The sequence below is a fragment of the Lissotriton vulgaris genome, chromosome 5 (assembly GCF_964263255.1).
Source record: "Lissotriton vulgaris chromosome 5, aLisVul1.2, whole genome shotgun sequence".
NCBI lineage: Eukaryota > Metazoa > Chordata > Amphibia > Caudata > Salamandridae > Lissotriton > Lissotriton vulgaris.
In genome coordinates this window covers 832,050,741-832,065,604 of record NC_141693.1, presented here as the reverse complement: position 1 = coordinate 832,065,604, position 14,864 = coordinate 832,050,741, and the positions used below count along the sequence as shown (strand labels likewise).

Sequence of the window (14,864 nt, the reverse complement as noted above, 5' to 3'; positions counted from 1 at the left end):
ATGAGAGAATCAAGGACATGGAGATGCAGGTCTTTAAAAATTAGGAAGTAGTTCATATACAAGTGATGTCTATAGATGTTCAAATAGAATGTAAAATGCTTGTTGGTGTGGTGCTGATGTTTCCAAATATAGATTGGATTAGGGTTGGTCAGAGCTTGAGCAAGTGGGGGGGAGAAGGTGTGGGACCTGCCTGGGATCTATATAGTGTTGACGATAAGACTGTGTTGAAGTTGCCACCTATGATTAAGTCCCCTGTGGAAAAGTGCGAGATTCTAGATAAGAAGAATGTGAAGAATGATTCTTTGCCCTCCTTTGGGCCATATATAGCTGTAATCATCATGGTGAGTGTGTCTAGAGTTACCTTGATGCCAAACTCCCTCCCTCCCTTCCTTGTCAGAGTAAGTGGCCGGTAGGGGGAAGTCTAGGCTTAGACAAAGAAGTATGGCCACTCCATGTGATTTGGTGGTATACGTGGAATTAAATTGTGATGGATACCAAAAGATTCTCAGATGATAAGTAACCTCCTGGATCTCTTGAAGAATGTCCACCTTCTTAAAGCAAAGCCACTTGCCTTTTAATAGGTATCTTGAGGCCCTGAACGTTTAGGGAGATATTCATAGTGGGTTGTCATGGCATCCCTAGGATTCACCCTTGTAATGTCTAGTAGAATGCAGTCGGGGACTAGCAATAAGATCCTTGCTATTGATTGCCTGAGAGGCAGGCTCATTACTTTCTATAACTGTTTGTCCCTCCATCACAGTCTGGGTCAGCTGGTTGTTACGTTTCCTGATCTATGCTGAAGGATGAAAAAAGTGAGGGACAATAACAACATTTCCTTACAAAAAGTTCGGCTCCCCGGCTTTTGTGCCTGCATGTTTCAGTAATTATAAAAGTGGCATATGAAAAATGATGATTCAAAGAAATGTAGGTGGGGCTATGCCTTGGACATAGCGTGGATCCCTGCCTGCCTTGCAAGTTATTTAACTCTACAAATAAACATAAGCTTAGACTAATTATTGTTAGCAGCACTATGTGAAAGAGGTGAGTCATTGACATGAGGAAAACTAGTGGGAACTGTTCGTAGTCAATGTTTATCAGAGGATTGTGTGAAGTTGCTTTTTTTGCGGCATTGAAGCGGAGTTCTTTTATCTTTTGAGCTGTAGCTTGTGGTTGTCTTCATTGTCCTTGCTATTTGCCTGAGATAGATCAATTTTGGTAACTTGTGTTTATGAGTTCATGAGGCCAGGCATGTCTATGGCTACGTCTAAGTGTTCAATGACACAGCACTTGCCTTTGGAGAGTAATGGAACGTGAAAGTGTATACCCAACTGTAAGCATTTTTTCATCTTGGCTTCGACTGGTGCTCCAGATTAATCAGGTTCTGAGGTTAACGCCTTGGTTTTGGGATGTACAGTAGTATCCTTTTGCTCAGGACTTCTTTAGATGCCAGTTTGCCTCTTTTGAGGTAATTGGGGGTATATTTGGGCTAGTTTAGTGGACTCATCAGGGGTCTGGTGTGTGGAGCCTGGCAGAAACGTGACTTCCCGGGGCTGTGCCTTGGCCCCACTGCCTCAGAAAACTGTCCTGCGTTCAGGCAACAAAATATTAAGAATGACTGACCCATATCAAACTTTTCTTCAAAGTACTATATATTGCAGATTTCTTAATTATACATAGTTAAATATTTTTACTCTTCAAAAATGTCAATGTAATAACATTTTACAAGAAATATTTGTATGGTGTAAAGTATTATGTTAGAGCAACTCCAAAGTTATTCATATCCAGTCTAGCCATGTCTGAACTGGGGTGGCAGAGTGGGCTAAAGAACGGTGACGGATTAAACCCAGATCTTTTGACTGGGTGTGAGTGTTTGATTGATTCAGATACTCCGTCCATCACCACCCCCTTTTGTACCGCTTTTGGCTGCCATAAGTGTGGCAGGGTATGCTCAGACGTGAGTCCCTTGCTCACTGTGCCACTGGATTCAAGCAAGCCGGGCTGAAGACGGCTGGAATGCCAGAAACCGGTCCTCGGAAGCTTGTTTCCGGTCCAGGGAAGACATGGCTTGGCAGTTCGGGCTGGACTGTTCCCATGAGGCACAGGGTCACACTGATTTGCATATAGCCATGTCTGAACTGGGGTGGCAGAGTGGGCTAAAGAACGGTGATGGATTAAACCCAGATCTTTTGACTGGGTGTGAGTGTTTGATTGATTCAGATACTCCGTCCATCACCACCCCCTTTTGTAACACAGAAGAAAGTGCATCCATGCTCACTATTTCGCGTCAGAACAGAAGGATGATTTGGCCTTGCCGGTCTTCGAACTTGTGACCAGCAAACCCCCTTGTATTGTATGATGTTGACTTTTTTTAGTCAAGGCTTTAGTTAAGAGGTGTGCTAGTGAGGTTGGGGTTATCAATTAGATATATACGGCAGGAATAATATGGTTGATTTACATAGTCATATGGATAGATCGGTGATTGGTGACATCTTGGAGGAAAGTGAAGACGTGTGGTGCGGACGTAACAGACGCAGACGCAGCGGGAGCAAGTGAGCGAGTGCGATTGGGAGCCACGTTGAGTGCTGTGTTCGGTGCTTTGTGGCCTCACAGGTACGGAGGAGTGGAGGGTGCACGAGGTCAAGGGGTATCTGTATGCTTCGCTTTTTGAGGCGAGTGACGGGCGAGCGTAACTTGCGATAATCAGCAGGCTTCACTCTTTCTAAATTTAAATACTACCAACTACAGAGTTGGAGTAAGTCTCTCAAAGAAACTAGAAAAGGTAATATGGCCCTGGAGAAGAAGATGCTGACGTCTAAATCATTTTTGAAAGAAACTTCCTACTGGTACTGGGCCTTAATCTCGGCCGGGGAGGAAGAGTTCCGAATTCCAGAAGACATCTGGGGAAAAGATCTGCCGACGCTGGATACAAGTAATATATGGCAAGTATCTATGAGCATGTGCTGGTCAATTGTAACATCTGCTGCTCTTAAAAGAAACCATTTGCTCACTGTACATAGAGCCTACTGGACTCCGAAAAGATTATCCAAATTTAACGGGGCCACAGTGAAGAATTGCCCAAAGTGCGGTCTGCAGAGGGCTGACGATTTACATATGTTTTGGCGTTGTCCCAGCTTGGATGCCTTTTGGAATGAAGTGGGTACTACTTTAGAAGGGGTATTTGGAAGACAACTCTCTGTAAGTATGGACTTAGTTATTTTTGGGATCTCAAGAACAATTGTGGGAAGGCCTCTTACTAAAGACCAAGAGAATTTACTTTTCATTCTGATTCTCTTGGCAAGGAGGGAGATCTGTGTAAAATGGATAACTCTGGTCCCTCCTACTCACAATGAATGGTTGGCCTCAATTTTGAAAGTGTTTAATTTAGATAAAAATAAGAGGTACGCCTCAAAAAAATATAGATTTTGGGATCTGTGGGAAGAATACCATAAGTAATGAAATAAAGAGTGTGGTGAATATATTGTCTATTTTGAAACTTGAAGGCATTACTCTTGGCTCTCCAAATCACCTCCTTTGTATGCGGTCCAATGATTACGCTATCGCAACAATGATGAGAAAGGCTTGTAAGAGTAGCAAAAATGGCTAGCTCAACCCACTATAAACAAATATGCCTTCTCCCTATAAGTATGTGGACGTAAAGGGTTTCCTCTCTCACGGGTGTCACGAATATCGAGAAGGATCCCTGAAAACTCCAGACTTTTAAATGTTGCGTAATGAGGACTAAAAAAAAAAAAAAAAAAAAAAAAAGATAATCAGCAGGTAGCGGTAGTGAAGTTAGAGCTGTGGCTCCCTTCCCGGTTGCGCGGGGACGGGCAGCATTAGGCCGGTGCAGTTTGCGCATTGGGGAGGTCCGCCCCTACTCCTGTCTTCGCTGTTTATGTTGGCTCGTGCGCCTCTGCTATTTGTCTTATCAATGCACTCCAGCTGCACGCCATTGTCTGACAGAATAGATCTTTGATTACCCTCTCTTGAAAATAATTCTCTCAAACACCTTATCACACTTTGTGTCTCCACACTGGATAAAAAGAAAACCTCAGGCCACCTAGAAAACATGTTCATGATGACCAAAAGAAAGGTTGGGGAACCACCACTATGAATGGGTCCTAAAATGGCCAATGCAATGTCTTCCCACGCACGCGCAGGACGTCTTCTTACTACCATGGGTTGAGTTCTAGGAAATTTGGATTTATCACATAATCAACAAGGAACACATTCCCGAATCTCTCTCTCTATGAACTTGTCCATACCGGGCCACCAATACGTGCTCCGTAACCTCTCTTTAGTAAGCAACTCCTTCCTAAGACTGGCCGGGGGAACTAATCTTGTGCCTCGAAACAGTATACCTCTATTGACTGATAATTCATGCCTCACGTACTAAAACGGACTTGTAGACAAAGTCCCTGCCTTAGCACTGACCCACTTTCCACTTAATAAAGACAAAACTTCACTCAACGTTTCTTCTGAACCAACTTCATTAACCCATCTCTCTTAAGTTATACTTGCCAAATCCAAAGCACAAACCCATTCCTCTTCAAACTCATTGTCAACACCCTCAAACTCTTCATCTACGTCTGAATCTTCAACACCGACCTCAGGAACAAGGCGAGAAAGAACATCTGCTATTTTATTCTCCACCCCAGGAATATATCTAATGCGAAAAGAATATTCTTGCAGCCCCATTATCCATTTGGTAATTAGGCCAGAAATCAATTCCAGGCCCTTTTTCTTAAAGATTTCCACCAAGACTTTGTGGTCAGTCCTAACCTCAAATTCTGTTCCCCATATAAACTTTTTCAACTTCCTCACAGCCCAAAAAATTGCTAAAGCCTCTCTTTCTACAAATGAATATCTAGTCTCAGGATCCCTGAGACTTCGAGACAAATACATTATGGTTTTAGTACCAGATGGACCGCATTGCTGCAATACAGCACCCAAACCCCTCTCACTAGCATCCGTCGTGAGAATAGCTTTGAGAGAGGTATCAAAACTTTGAAAGGATGGAGCATTTTTTAAACATTTCTTGACACCAGCAAATTCTGCATTACATTCAGGAGACCAACAATAATTGACACCTTTTCTTAATAAACATCTCATATTGACAGTCACCTCAGCAAAGTTTTTTACAAACTTAGCATAGTATTCCACCATGCCTAAGAACTTCATAAGTTCTTCCTTATTCTTGGGAGGACTCATTTTCTGAATAATGTCAACCATGACTTCTTTTGGTCTAACCCCGTTTGCATCTATCCTATGACCCAAATAATTTATGGAGTCTGCACGAAATTTACACTTTTCCTTTTTCACTGTGAGATTATATTCACTCAGATTGTGTAACACTGCCCTTAATCTACTATCATGCTCGACCATATTGTTGGCAAATACCAAAATGTCATCCTGATAAACACACACACCAGGTAAAACCTTCAACACTCTCTCCATTACTCTCTGAAATACTGATGAGGCCGAGACTAGACCAAATGGCATCCTTTTAAATCTAAAAGTGCCAAAAGGCGTAATGAAGGCTGTTAAGTCTCTGCTGTCTTGCTCCAACTCTATCTGGTGATATGCAGATGTTAAATCAATGGTGCTAAATACTTTAGCACCACCCAATAACACTAACAGTTCATTAACATTAGGTAAAGGATATTTATCGATCACCACATTTTTGTTTAGTTGGCGCAAATCGATGCATAGACGAAGATCGCAATTGGGTTTTCTTGCGGCCACCACCGGAGCCAACCATTCCGTTCCCTCAACCTCCTCAATAATTCCACCATCCATCAATTTCTTTATTTCTTTTTGCATATCATCTTTTACAGACAAAGGAACATTCCTAACTTTGCAACATACGGGAATTGATGCATTCTTTAGCTTGATTTTATGTTGATACCCTTTCAAGCATCCCAACTCATGTTTGAATACATCAGGAAAGTGTTCAATGAGGGATAACACAAATTCATTTTCCTTACCCTTGATACAGACAGGTGTGGAAGTATGTTCATGCTTCAAATCTAGAACCTTCCTGCTATCACGTTCAAGTGTTGAACTAGAACTAGAACTAGATTTCTGAATTACCAAAACATTTTCTCTGATTTGTATAGGAGGATCCGCATTGGGATCCAGAAGCACACCTAGATCTCCTTGATGTAACCAACTTATTAAACTATCTCCTTTCTTAGATATATAAATCTTCCCTGCAACCATTCTGTCCTTGTACTCAATCACACCCATGAAGTATCCATGAAGCTTAATTGGTTCACCTCCATAAGCTAATGGAATAATATCAGGTTTTACAAGTTTGATTTTATTCTTAAGCTTTAAGTTATAGAATTCATTAGAAACTATAGTTCTCTTTGCCCCAGAGTCAAAAAGGACTCTCGTTGATTGATTCACCTTCAATGAGTATGTCGTCAAAAGGACAATTTCTCTTCTTGGACATATCTTGAATCTGGACAACTATCTGCCCACACTTAAATTCGTCTTGAGAAGACTCTGAGTTACTTTTGTACACCCCTACTTTCTTCACCCTGGGAGATATTTTCGTCCTACATGTTTTAGAGAAGTGACCTTGTTTCTTGCATTTGGAGCATATATGATTTAGCGCAGGACATCTGCTATCATTAGCTAAATGCCCTACCTTATCGCATCTAAAACATTTCAATGTGGTGAACTTCTCCTTATTTTTAAATCTTTCATTTTTAACCTCTCTATTAGTTTTATCTTCCACAACTGGATTAGATTTGTGAAATTTACTTTTAACTGAATGAACTTTTTCCTCTTTTACATTACCATTCTTAAGAACATCAACACACTTCAACGAGTGTTCTATTCTCTTCGCAACTCCAAGAACCTCCTCTAGAGTAGGCTCATATCGAAACCACAACTCCTCTGTCACCTTTTCCATGTTGCAGCCTAACATAAATTTATCACGTATGTGATCATCAGTTAGATTGTCATATTTACAGGATGAAGCTAACTTTCTTAAGTCTGTTATGTATGTTTCAACAGTTTCCCCATCTTTTTGCGCGTGTTTCCCAAAATAATACCTTTCAAGTATCGCGCTTATCTTAGGCAAATAATGTTTATCCAATTTACAAATGCAAATTTCATATTCATTCAACCCATTAGCCTCAGGAGATGGTAATTCTGGTAAATGATCGATCACTTCCTGTCCTTCTGATTCCAAACAATGTAAAAGAAGTGAAGTCTTTCTTTCAGCACTTAATGATGTCCCACAAACTTTGGCATATCTCTCGAAAATACACTTCCATTTCTTCCATCTAATTGGAGGATCACCCGGTGACTCCAAGAAGAAAGGTGCCGCCATTACATTCTGCATCATTTAATGATATAGGCCACAATTCAAAAAAGCTGAATGCTCAAGTAATGTAAGCATGCGAATCGCTGATGAAAATGATGTGCTTTTCATAAAATATGCAATTCACAGTCTATCAATACTAAGCGTGCAAATCGCTGTTGAGATGTATTAGTAGAAAAATGATTTGCCACAGAGTGTACTTACTAAGAGACACCAAATAGCTATGACCACAAAATGTAATATTATCCCCACAGTACCTTTATCTTCTGATAAGAATGCAAATCACAGTCACCAGAGATGAAACAAAATATTGATGTGAGTGTGCAAATCGCTGTCGATATCTTTTTAATAATGATTTGCCACAGAGTGTATCCTGCTGAAATCACAAAATAAATATTAGCACACTGTACCTTTATCTTGTGAAAAATATGCAAAATGCTGCCATAGTCAGGAATTAAATTGGTGAAATTGTCCCTGATAAGTAGGTAGGAATTTATCTTTGACTTTACCAGTGCAGAGTGAATACAAAGTCTTCAAATGTATACATTTCCAACAAATCAGCAAATCTATGCATCCAGCAAATGGTATTTCATGCAAAGTTAAATGTTTTCCTTGAAAAGTTCGAGTCACAACACGTACAGTATTAAAGCTGAATCATGCCAATAAAAGCCCACAGCAAGCCGCTTTCGGACAAAATAAAGGCATTCAGCAAATCACTTTCCAATGCTAAAACTCACAGCAAGTAGTTTTCCTTGAATTCTTCTTATTTCCACAAAAGTACCAAATCTCGAGCGATCATTCTGAGAAATTTGAATGGAAATTATAGCTCAGAGAATAAAGGAAAATCATGCAGCCACTGTTATAATTTAATCAAAGGATGATGAGTTCTGGGATGAGCCCACATCGATATGCTAAAAATCATACATCCCATATAAAGCAGTATGTGGCAAAGCTCTAATCCCACTAGACTCAAGTAGCTTAATATCCTTTGAAAACAAGTAACCACAAAGTCAAATGAAAGGTGAACTTTAAAATTCTCACCTTAAATGCAAATATGAAATTGTAATAAAATCATATAGAAGACAGTTCCTGAGTTGAGATCCTTTGGTGAAGCTGCCGACTACGACAGTGTAGTATTTCCATAAAAATTAGGAAACATTGTAGACTTCATCAGAAGTTTATTCAGGTACAAAGGATCCCCTCCAACATCTGCCAGAGTAAGCTTCAACTGAGCAGCATCCTTCAAACCCCTAATGACATCAGAACATTCCATACTATGCTAGGATGGAACTTAAGCACACATACAATTCTGATAATAGAGAATAGCAATAGGAATACCACACAGTCGACTAACCTGTCAGTTGCCCTTGTATGCCAGCTTTGTACAGCAGTACTCCTTCAAGTGTTTATCTTTCACGTTCATTGGAACTATCTAAATTAGTGGCATCCCTAAATAAAGGGGCACAACACATATGCCAACTAATGAACGAGGGTGTTAATGGGAATGGGGGAGGGAGGGCTAATTTTGATCTATTTTATGCTTTAGAGAAGATTCTCTCATCAATGTTAACTTTGTTAGAGAAATCAACTGCTAATTCTGATCATGTGTTGGATGCACTGTCCCCGATCCTAATGGGGGTGCAGTAGCTTACCTCTGCCGGTTATTGTCTGGAAAAGGCAGAAATGGGGATTGATTTGAAATCTCAGGCAACTGAGACTAATGTAGTGGCGATGGAAATGGGAGTCACAGTGAGAACTTGGGATGACCCGGGGGCTTTTTCAACTGGGCTGCCCGTAGATATCCCTGTGTTAGATAACATGTCTCCTATAACCGCCCAAAATCAAGTGTCGGGGGATCATCCGCCTGTTGTTTTAGGGGAAAACGCAAATGCATCCGCACTTAAGAATTCTTTGTCGATTTATCCTATTTTAAAAAAAGGGATTACCTTTATGTCTGGTGATATAGCTCTGTGAAATGACCCTCCCTTTGTTAAATTGTCTAGGGTTGAATCAGATGCTGTTTCCCCTGGCGAGGGTGCCTCTCATTCAGAATGTAATGGGTTAAATGTACGGGAGGAGAAGAAGAAAAGGATCTGGCGTATTACAAAACGTAATCCCAAAAATGTAGGTTTTCTAAGGCCCCTGAGGAATATTACCCCTTTGCCACAAATTGGAAATGGGTCCGAGTTTGTTGAGTCCCCTGTTGGTCAGGAATTGAGGCGCCAGGAAGAAAATCCTTTTCCTCCCTTTAACATGATAGGATTTGCTGCATTAGGGGGACTATGGTAAGAGGAAGGGCACAAGGGTACGAGGATAACTGGCTACAACAAGGGGGGGGTTGGGCACTGAATGGGAGAATCATAAAACAAGGATAGACCTGATTTATTTTGAGAGTATAGCAGCAAAAGCAAATGATGTTCCGCCATAGGTAGGGCGAATTGTGTATAGTTGTCCCCCAAACCTTTCACTTATGGATACTCTCCCTGTACAGATAGATCTTAATCAAGGGAGGTTTTATGAAGGGGGGCTGGTTTTACTTCTCCATCCGCTCAAATATCGGAATTGAGGGCTGAGCAAAGGTATGTGCAGGATGTGGGTCGGACAAGTATCTAACACTCTGATCTTTGCTTACTTGTTTGATAGAGAACTGGGCCCACTTAATAGAAGTTCCCCTTTGCAGTTATTATTATCTGAAAACGAGGACCTGAGATTGCTAACAAGTAGAGATATTGAGGCAGTATTCCTACACCCTCAAACTGGACTCCAGAATTCCAGAGTAAACTTTAGCTCTGGGATAATCGCCATACTATTCCGGGCCAATGTCGATAATTTTAGGAAAAATGGGACTCATGTTCTCATGTTTGAGATAGGTAGGTAGAGTATTATCCAATAGCAGGGGCGTTGTAAATCTGAAAGAGATTAAAATCTTGGTTGACAGTATTACAGGGAAAAGAGTGATTAATATTCCGGGCTATGAGGACTAAAAGGTCACCAGACCCAGCTGGGAAGTTGATTTGGTCCAGTGAAGTTGGGTAGCTGGTTCACTGAATGCTTTTTAAAGAAAATATCAAACTCACTATGCTGCAGAAGTAGCCCCTTGGGAAAAGTTCTGTCCTGGAACGTGGCAGGTATAGGACACCCTAGCTCTAAGTTAAGTTCCATATTGACATATGATCCAAAGTTAATTTGCCTTCAGGAAACATGGAGTTGTGCAGATTTTATTTATGTGATTTTTTTGTCTTCTGTTGTACAGCAAAACCCTCAGGAAAATGATATGCAAGTGGAGGTCTAGCTATCTTACTTAGCAGCAGTATAAATTGGAATCCTCTGGTTTTCGTCCATCCGTCAAATCTTTGTAATTGCATAAAACTGACCTTGGGTAATGTTATACAAGGTCACTATTAAACCCTTTTACTGGGAAACATATATTTTCCCCCTTGGAGGGCTTCTGACTTTCTTATTGAATCCATTTTCTCTTTTGTGCATAAAATTAGTACAGCAGAAGAGGGCACATTGATAATTGTGACAGGAGATTTTAACTCCAAAATCTCAGACTGTTCCTCTTTGACTTTTTGTAATCGGGATTTGGGAGATGTATGGACCATCCCTGAAACAACTTTGCCCAGCCATCTCAGATCAGATAAGCAAGGGTGTAGTTTTTTGGATTGTCTGAGAACTAATTATTTTGTCTTATTAAAGAGGATATTCCCACAGGACTAACCAGCCTCCATTACTTTTCACGCCTCTCGGAGGCAGTCACTAATTGAATATATGATGGTATTTTATCAACTCTTTGGAGCATGTACTCAGTTTAGGGTACTGAGGACAAATTTGAGTGACCACAGTATTTTATCAGTGGACGTCAATCTGGAACTGACAATGCTTGAGCTCTGGAATCCTAGAGAAGATAATATTGTGTATAATAAAACAAATGGGCGTACCTTTTGGTCAATGTTATTTTTTTACATACTAAGGGAGGTTTGTTAAATATGTAAGCTCTGGTATCATACAGGAAAATCCCATTATCTGGTTTGAGAAGAATTTGGCTGTATTCAGATCATGTGGCAGAAAGAAACAAGCTAATTGCATTAACCACCCAGTGTCCCTCTCGTGGGAGGTAAAAAAGTTACACTGGGAGCTAAATGCCTTAATAAGGGACCAATTTAATCAGTCATCATTGACTAGGTAAAGGGAAATCAATAGATTGAAGCAGGTAAGAACGTGGGTTAAGGCATCCAAACGTAGAAGGGTGGAAATTTATAAAATGGATTATACTGAGAGAGGTTGCACATTCCGGTGACTCAAGTAAATATTGGGCTCTAATAGCAAAATACTGTGACTGTAGAATTAAGGCTGAAGCCATTCTAATATCTGCTGCAGATTGAACCCAATATATCGCACCGTTATATGCATTAAACTCTAAGAACAGGTTCAATTTTGAATTAATAACCAAGTCTACCTCTGGGAATGCTTACAGCCCCCTTCCTGTAAGGAAATAGAGTCCTTCATTAAGGGGAAAGCTTCTCAGTTGTGATGGGCCCGAACGATGTACCATTAGCTATAATTAAACAAGACAGCTCCGCATGAGCTCATTTTCTTTATCCAGTGTTCTCCTACTGCTATGCACATGGGATTATTCTGTCCTCTTGGACAGGAAGCATAGTGGTTCCATTATATAAAAAGGGCCCTAAAACGTCCCCTGCCAGCTTCAGGCAGATAAAATTACTGGATGCGAGTGGAATACTGTTAGCTAAGAGCATACTTCTTCACCTCCAAGATTGGGCTTTTAGTAATGACCTCGTACCTGCAGAGCAAGCGGAATTTCATAAGCATAGTGGCACTTTAGATAACATCGCTGCCTTGTAAACCTTGATCGAAAACTATCTTGTAGGCAATTAAATGGCCTTGTAAGCTGCATTTATATATTTCTCCACAGCTTTCGACCGGGTTGACTGGGGGACGCTGTGGAGGAAACTGGCTGCAATGGGGATTCCCGAGCATTTTCTCAGACTGATCATTGCATTGCATTCCTCAACTTGGATACCGTTACTGGTGGGAATCAACCAGGGCCTTTTGAGTAAAGTGGAAACCCACAATGGGTTGAAGCAGGGGTGCTCACTAGCTCCTCTCCTCTTCCCTCTTTATATTAATGACTTGCTGAGTAGGGTTGGGCACTGTAAATGTTATTTACTGAAATTAGGAACAATGAAATTGAGCTGTCTACTTTACGCAGATGACGCCACCCTGTTAGATTTAACTCCGATAGGTTTAAAAAGGCATATTAATGAGCTAGGCCATTACTCCGATCATCATTTCATGAAAATAAATATCTCGAAGAGTAAAATCATGGTTTTTAGGTCCCGGGGATGCAGGGTTAGGAAAAATGTGTATTGTTTTCTGGGGAAAGATAAACTTGATCCAGTGAAGTAGTACTTGTATTTAGGAAGAATCTTTTCAAGTAAGTGATCTAGCAGTGATCACATTGACCAATGCAGAAGTAAGGCAGTATCTCAGGCCCCCACAATTTATAGGTTATATAAATGCTGTGGACAAAGACATTTTACACATGTTTTTATCAGTTTATAAAATTCAAATCCCAACTATACTGAGTTACGCTTGCGAATCAGTAGATGAACAGCATTGGGGTGTTTTTGAGAAAGTGGAAGGGTGCATTTGGTGCCAAATTTGTAACCTGAATCGCACAGCCACCATAGCGGCCCTCCGGCTCAAATTCAGACTCCTCTCGACTTACGTGTTTGCCATGGCAGCATGTCTGAGGTTGGGTAATGGCTTACTTAATAGTGATGTGAGCTCTATACGGGCTGCGGAAAGGCAGATTATGAGAAAGCCTTAGACTTATTCGAAATTGGGATTGGGGGGGCAAGCCCTCTTCAAAAACAAGTCTTGAAAACTAAAATAAAAAAACAATTCATGAAGTCATTCACAAAAGAGATACTGTACTGTGTTCAGGGTATTCTAGGAATGACACAATAGTGGTGAGTAGTATGTATAAACAACCCCAACCGTATGTCGTGTGGAACCTTCCCCATGGTGTGCGTAGAACCATACTGTTGCTAATGAATGTGCTTCCCTTGTGCATTATACCTGGAACATAGGAGGGATTAGCCAGGGAGGACAGACTTTGTGACCCGTGTGAAAACCGGGTGCAGGATCTAAATCATGTGTTATTTGTCTGTCCCCATTACAGCCATTACAACGTCGTTTATTAAGACCAGAGTTGCTCAAGTACAATAACAGCGGAGGCCCCAAACTACCTTTTTACCCCTCCCTCTGAAGCAGTATGTTTTTAATTTTTTAGCTTTTTTAAACAATTTTTAAATATTTTTTAGAGAGGATTATTCCGTTGTGTTTAGCTCTGGTATGTTGAACATGGTCCACTGTGGGCAACATACTCTGCACGTTATAAGAAGTATTTTGGAGCATTTTGAATTGTACAGTTGAAGTTGTTAGAGTATTTAAATGGTATAAACCCATTTTTACGGACTTTGCACTGTATTATAATTAACTATTATTATAAATAACGGGCACTTTATACAGCATGTACTATCATTACATGTGGAGTTATTTTTAGTTTTGCCTAATGCTGCTATGAATTTTCTACTGTATAACGACATTTATAATTGTTAGGTCCCCAAATGTATTTTACCCTGTTATTAAGAACTGTATGATTTGGTATATTGGAGCTCTCCTTGTACATTTTATGTGGAACTCTTTGGAGTTGCAAATACTAATAAAATTAATTGAATTGACATAGTCATTAAGTAAATTATCCAGATAAAATTTAAAGCAATCCAACTTTCTTTTTCTGTATTAGATTGGGCTTGTGAGTCTGTTACGGATACCGAAGCCGAACTTGAGAGGAACTTAATTTACTCAAAGAAAATCGAAACTACCCAAGAAGCTTCAACTGTGGAAAGTGCACATAGTAACTTAGTGGTAGTGTTCCCTGAAAGGATTCGCTGTGGGGTATGTTCTGCTAAACATCTTTTGTAAAACCTGTTTTGAGTTTCAGTGAGCTTTTATATGAAATGTATGACTTAAGGAAATGCCTGGTGATATGTCTGTTAATTCGTTGTTATTATGATGCAATTAGAGCATTGTAACACCACTTCCTTTTATCTCTGTATATATAACTCAAAGACAAAATGGGCTGATTGTGAAGAAAGGAGTCTATTATAGGTTTGGTTAATCAAATAAGATGAACACAATAATAGATGCTTTTGTCAGGCTGGTCCCAAACCCTAAATGAAACCCTTATTGATTCAGCCCCATTACTTCCTCGCCCGTTTTCCTCTCACAGTCCTTACGTATGAGTTTATCTTCATTTATGTATAACCTAATTACCAAACATAACTTTTCCTTTCCCAACCCAAGATGCCCCCAATCCAAAGGAGTATAAATACCTCACTTCCTGGGAAGAACTTCCTGTTTCTTTTTTCTGCAGCTGATTACCATCTTTGCTACAGATATGTTTATGATGTTTCTTTAGTTTTTGCAGACCTGCTGT

The 14,864-nt window shown here is 40.3% G+C and overlaps 1 protein-coding gene across 3 annotated transcripts in view; it reads left to right on the top strand.

Moving 5' to 3' along the window:
• Window positions 1-14,864, top strand: part of PIK3AP1 (phosphoinositide-3-kinase adaptor protein 1) — a 1,689,354-nt gene that overhangs the window by 351,403 nt on the left and 1,323,087 nt on the right. For all 3 annotated transcript variants that reach the window (XM_086922323.1, XM_086922324.1, XM_086922325.1), the window contains one exon: window positions 14,172-14,323. In XM_086922323.1, the coding sequence (XP_086778449.1) occupies window positions 14,172-14,323 (152 nt within the window). The remainder of the gene's footprint in view (window positions 1-14,171; window positions 14,324-14,864) is intronic.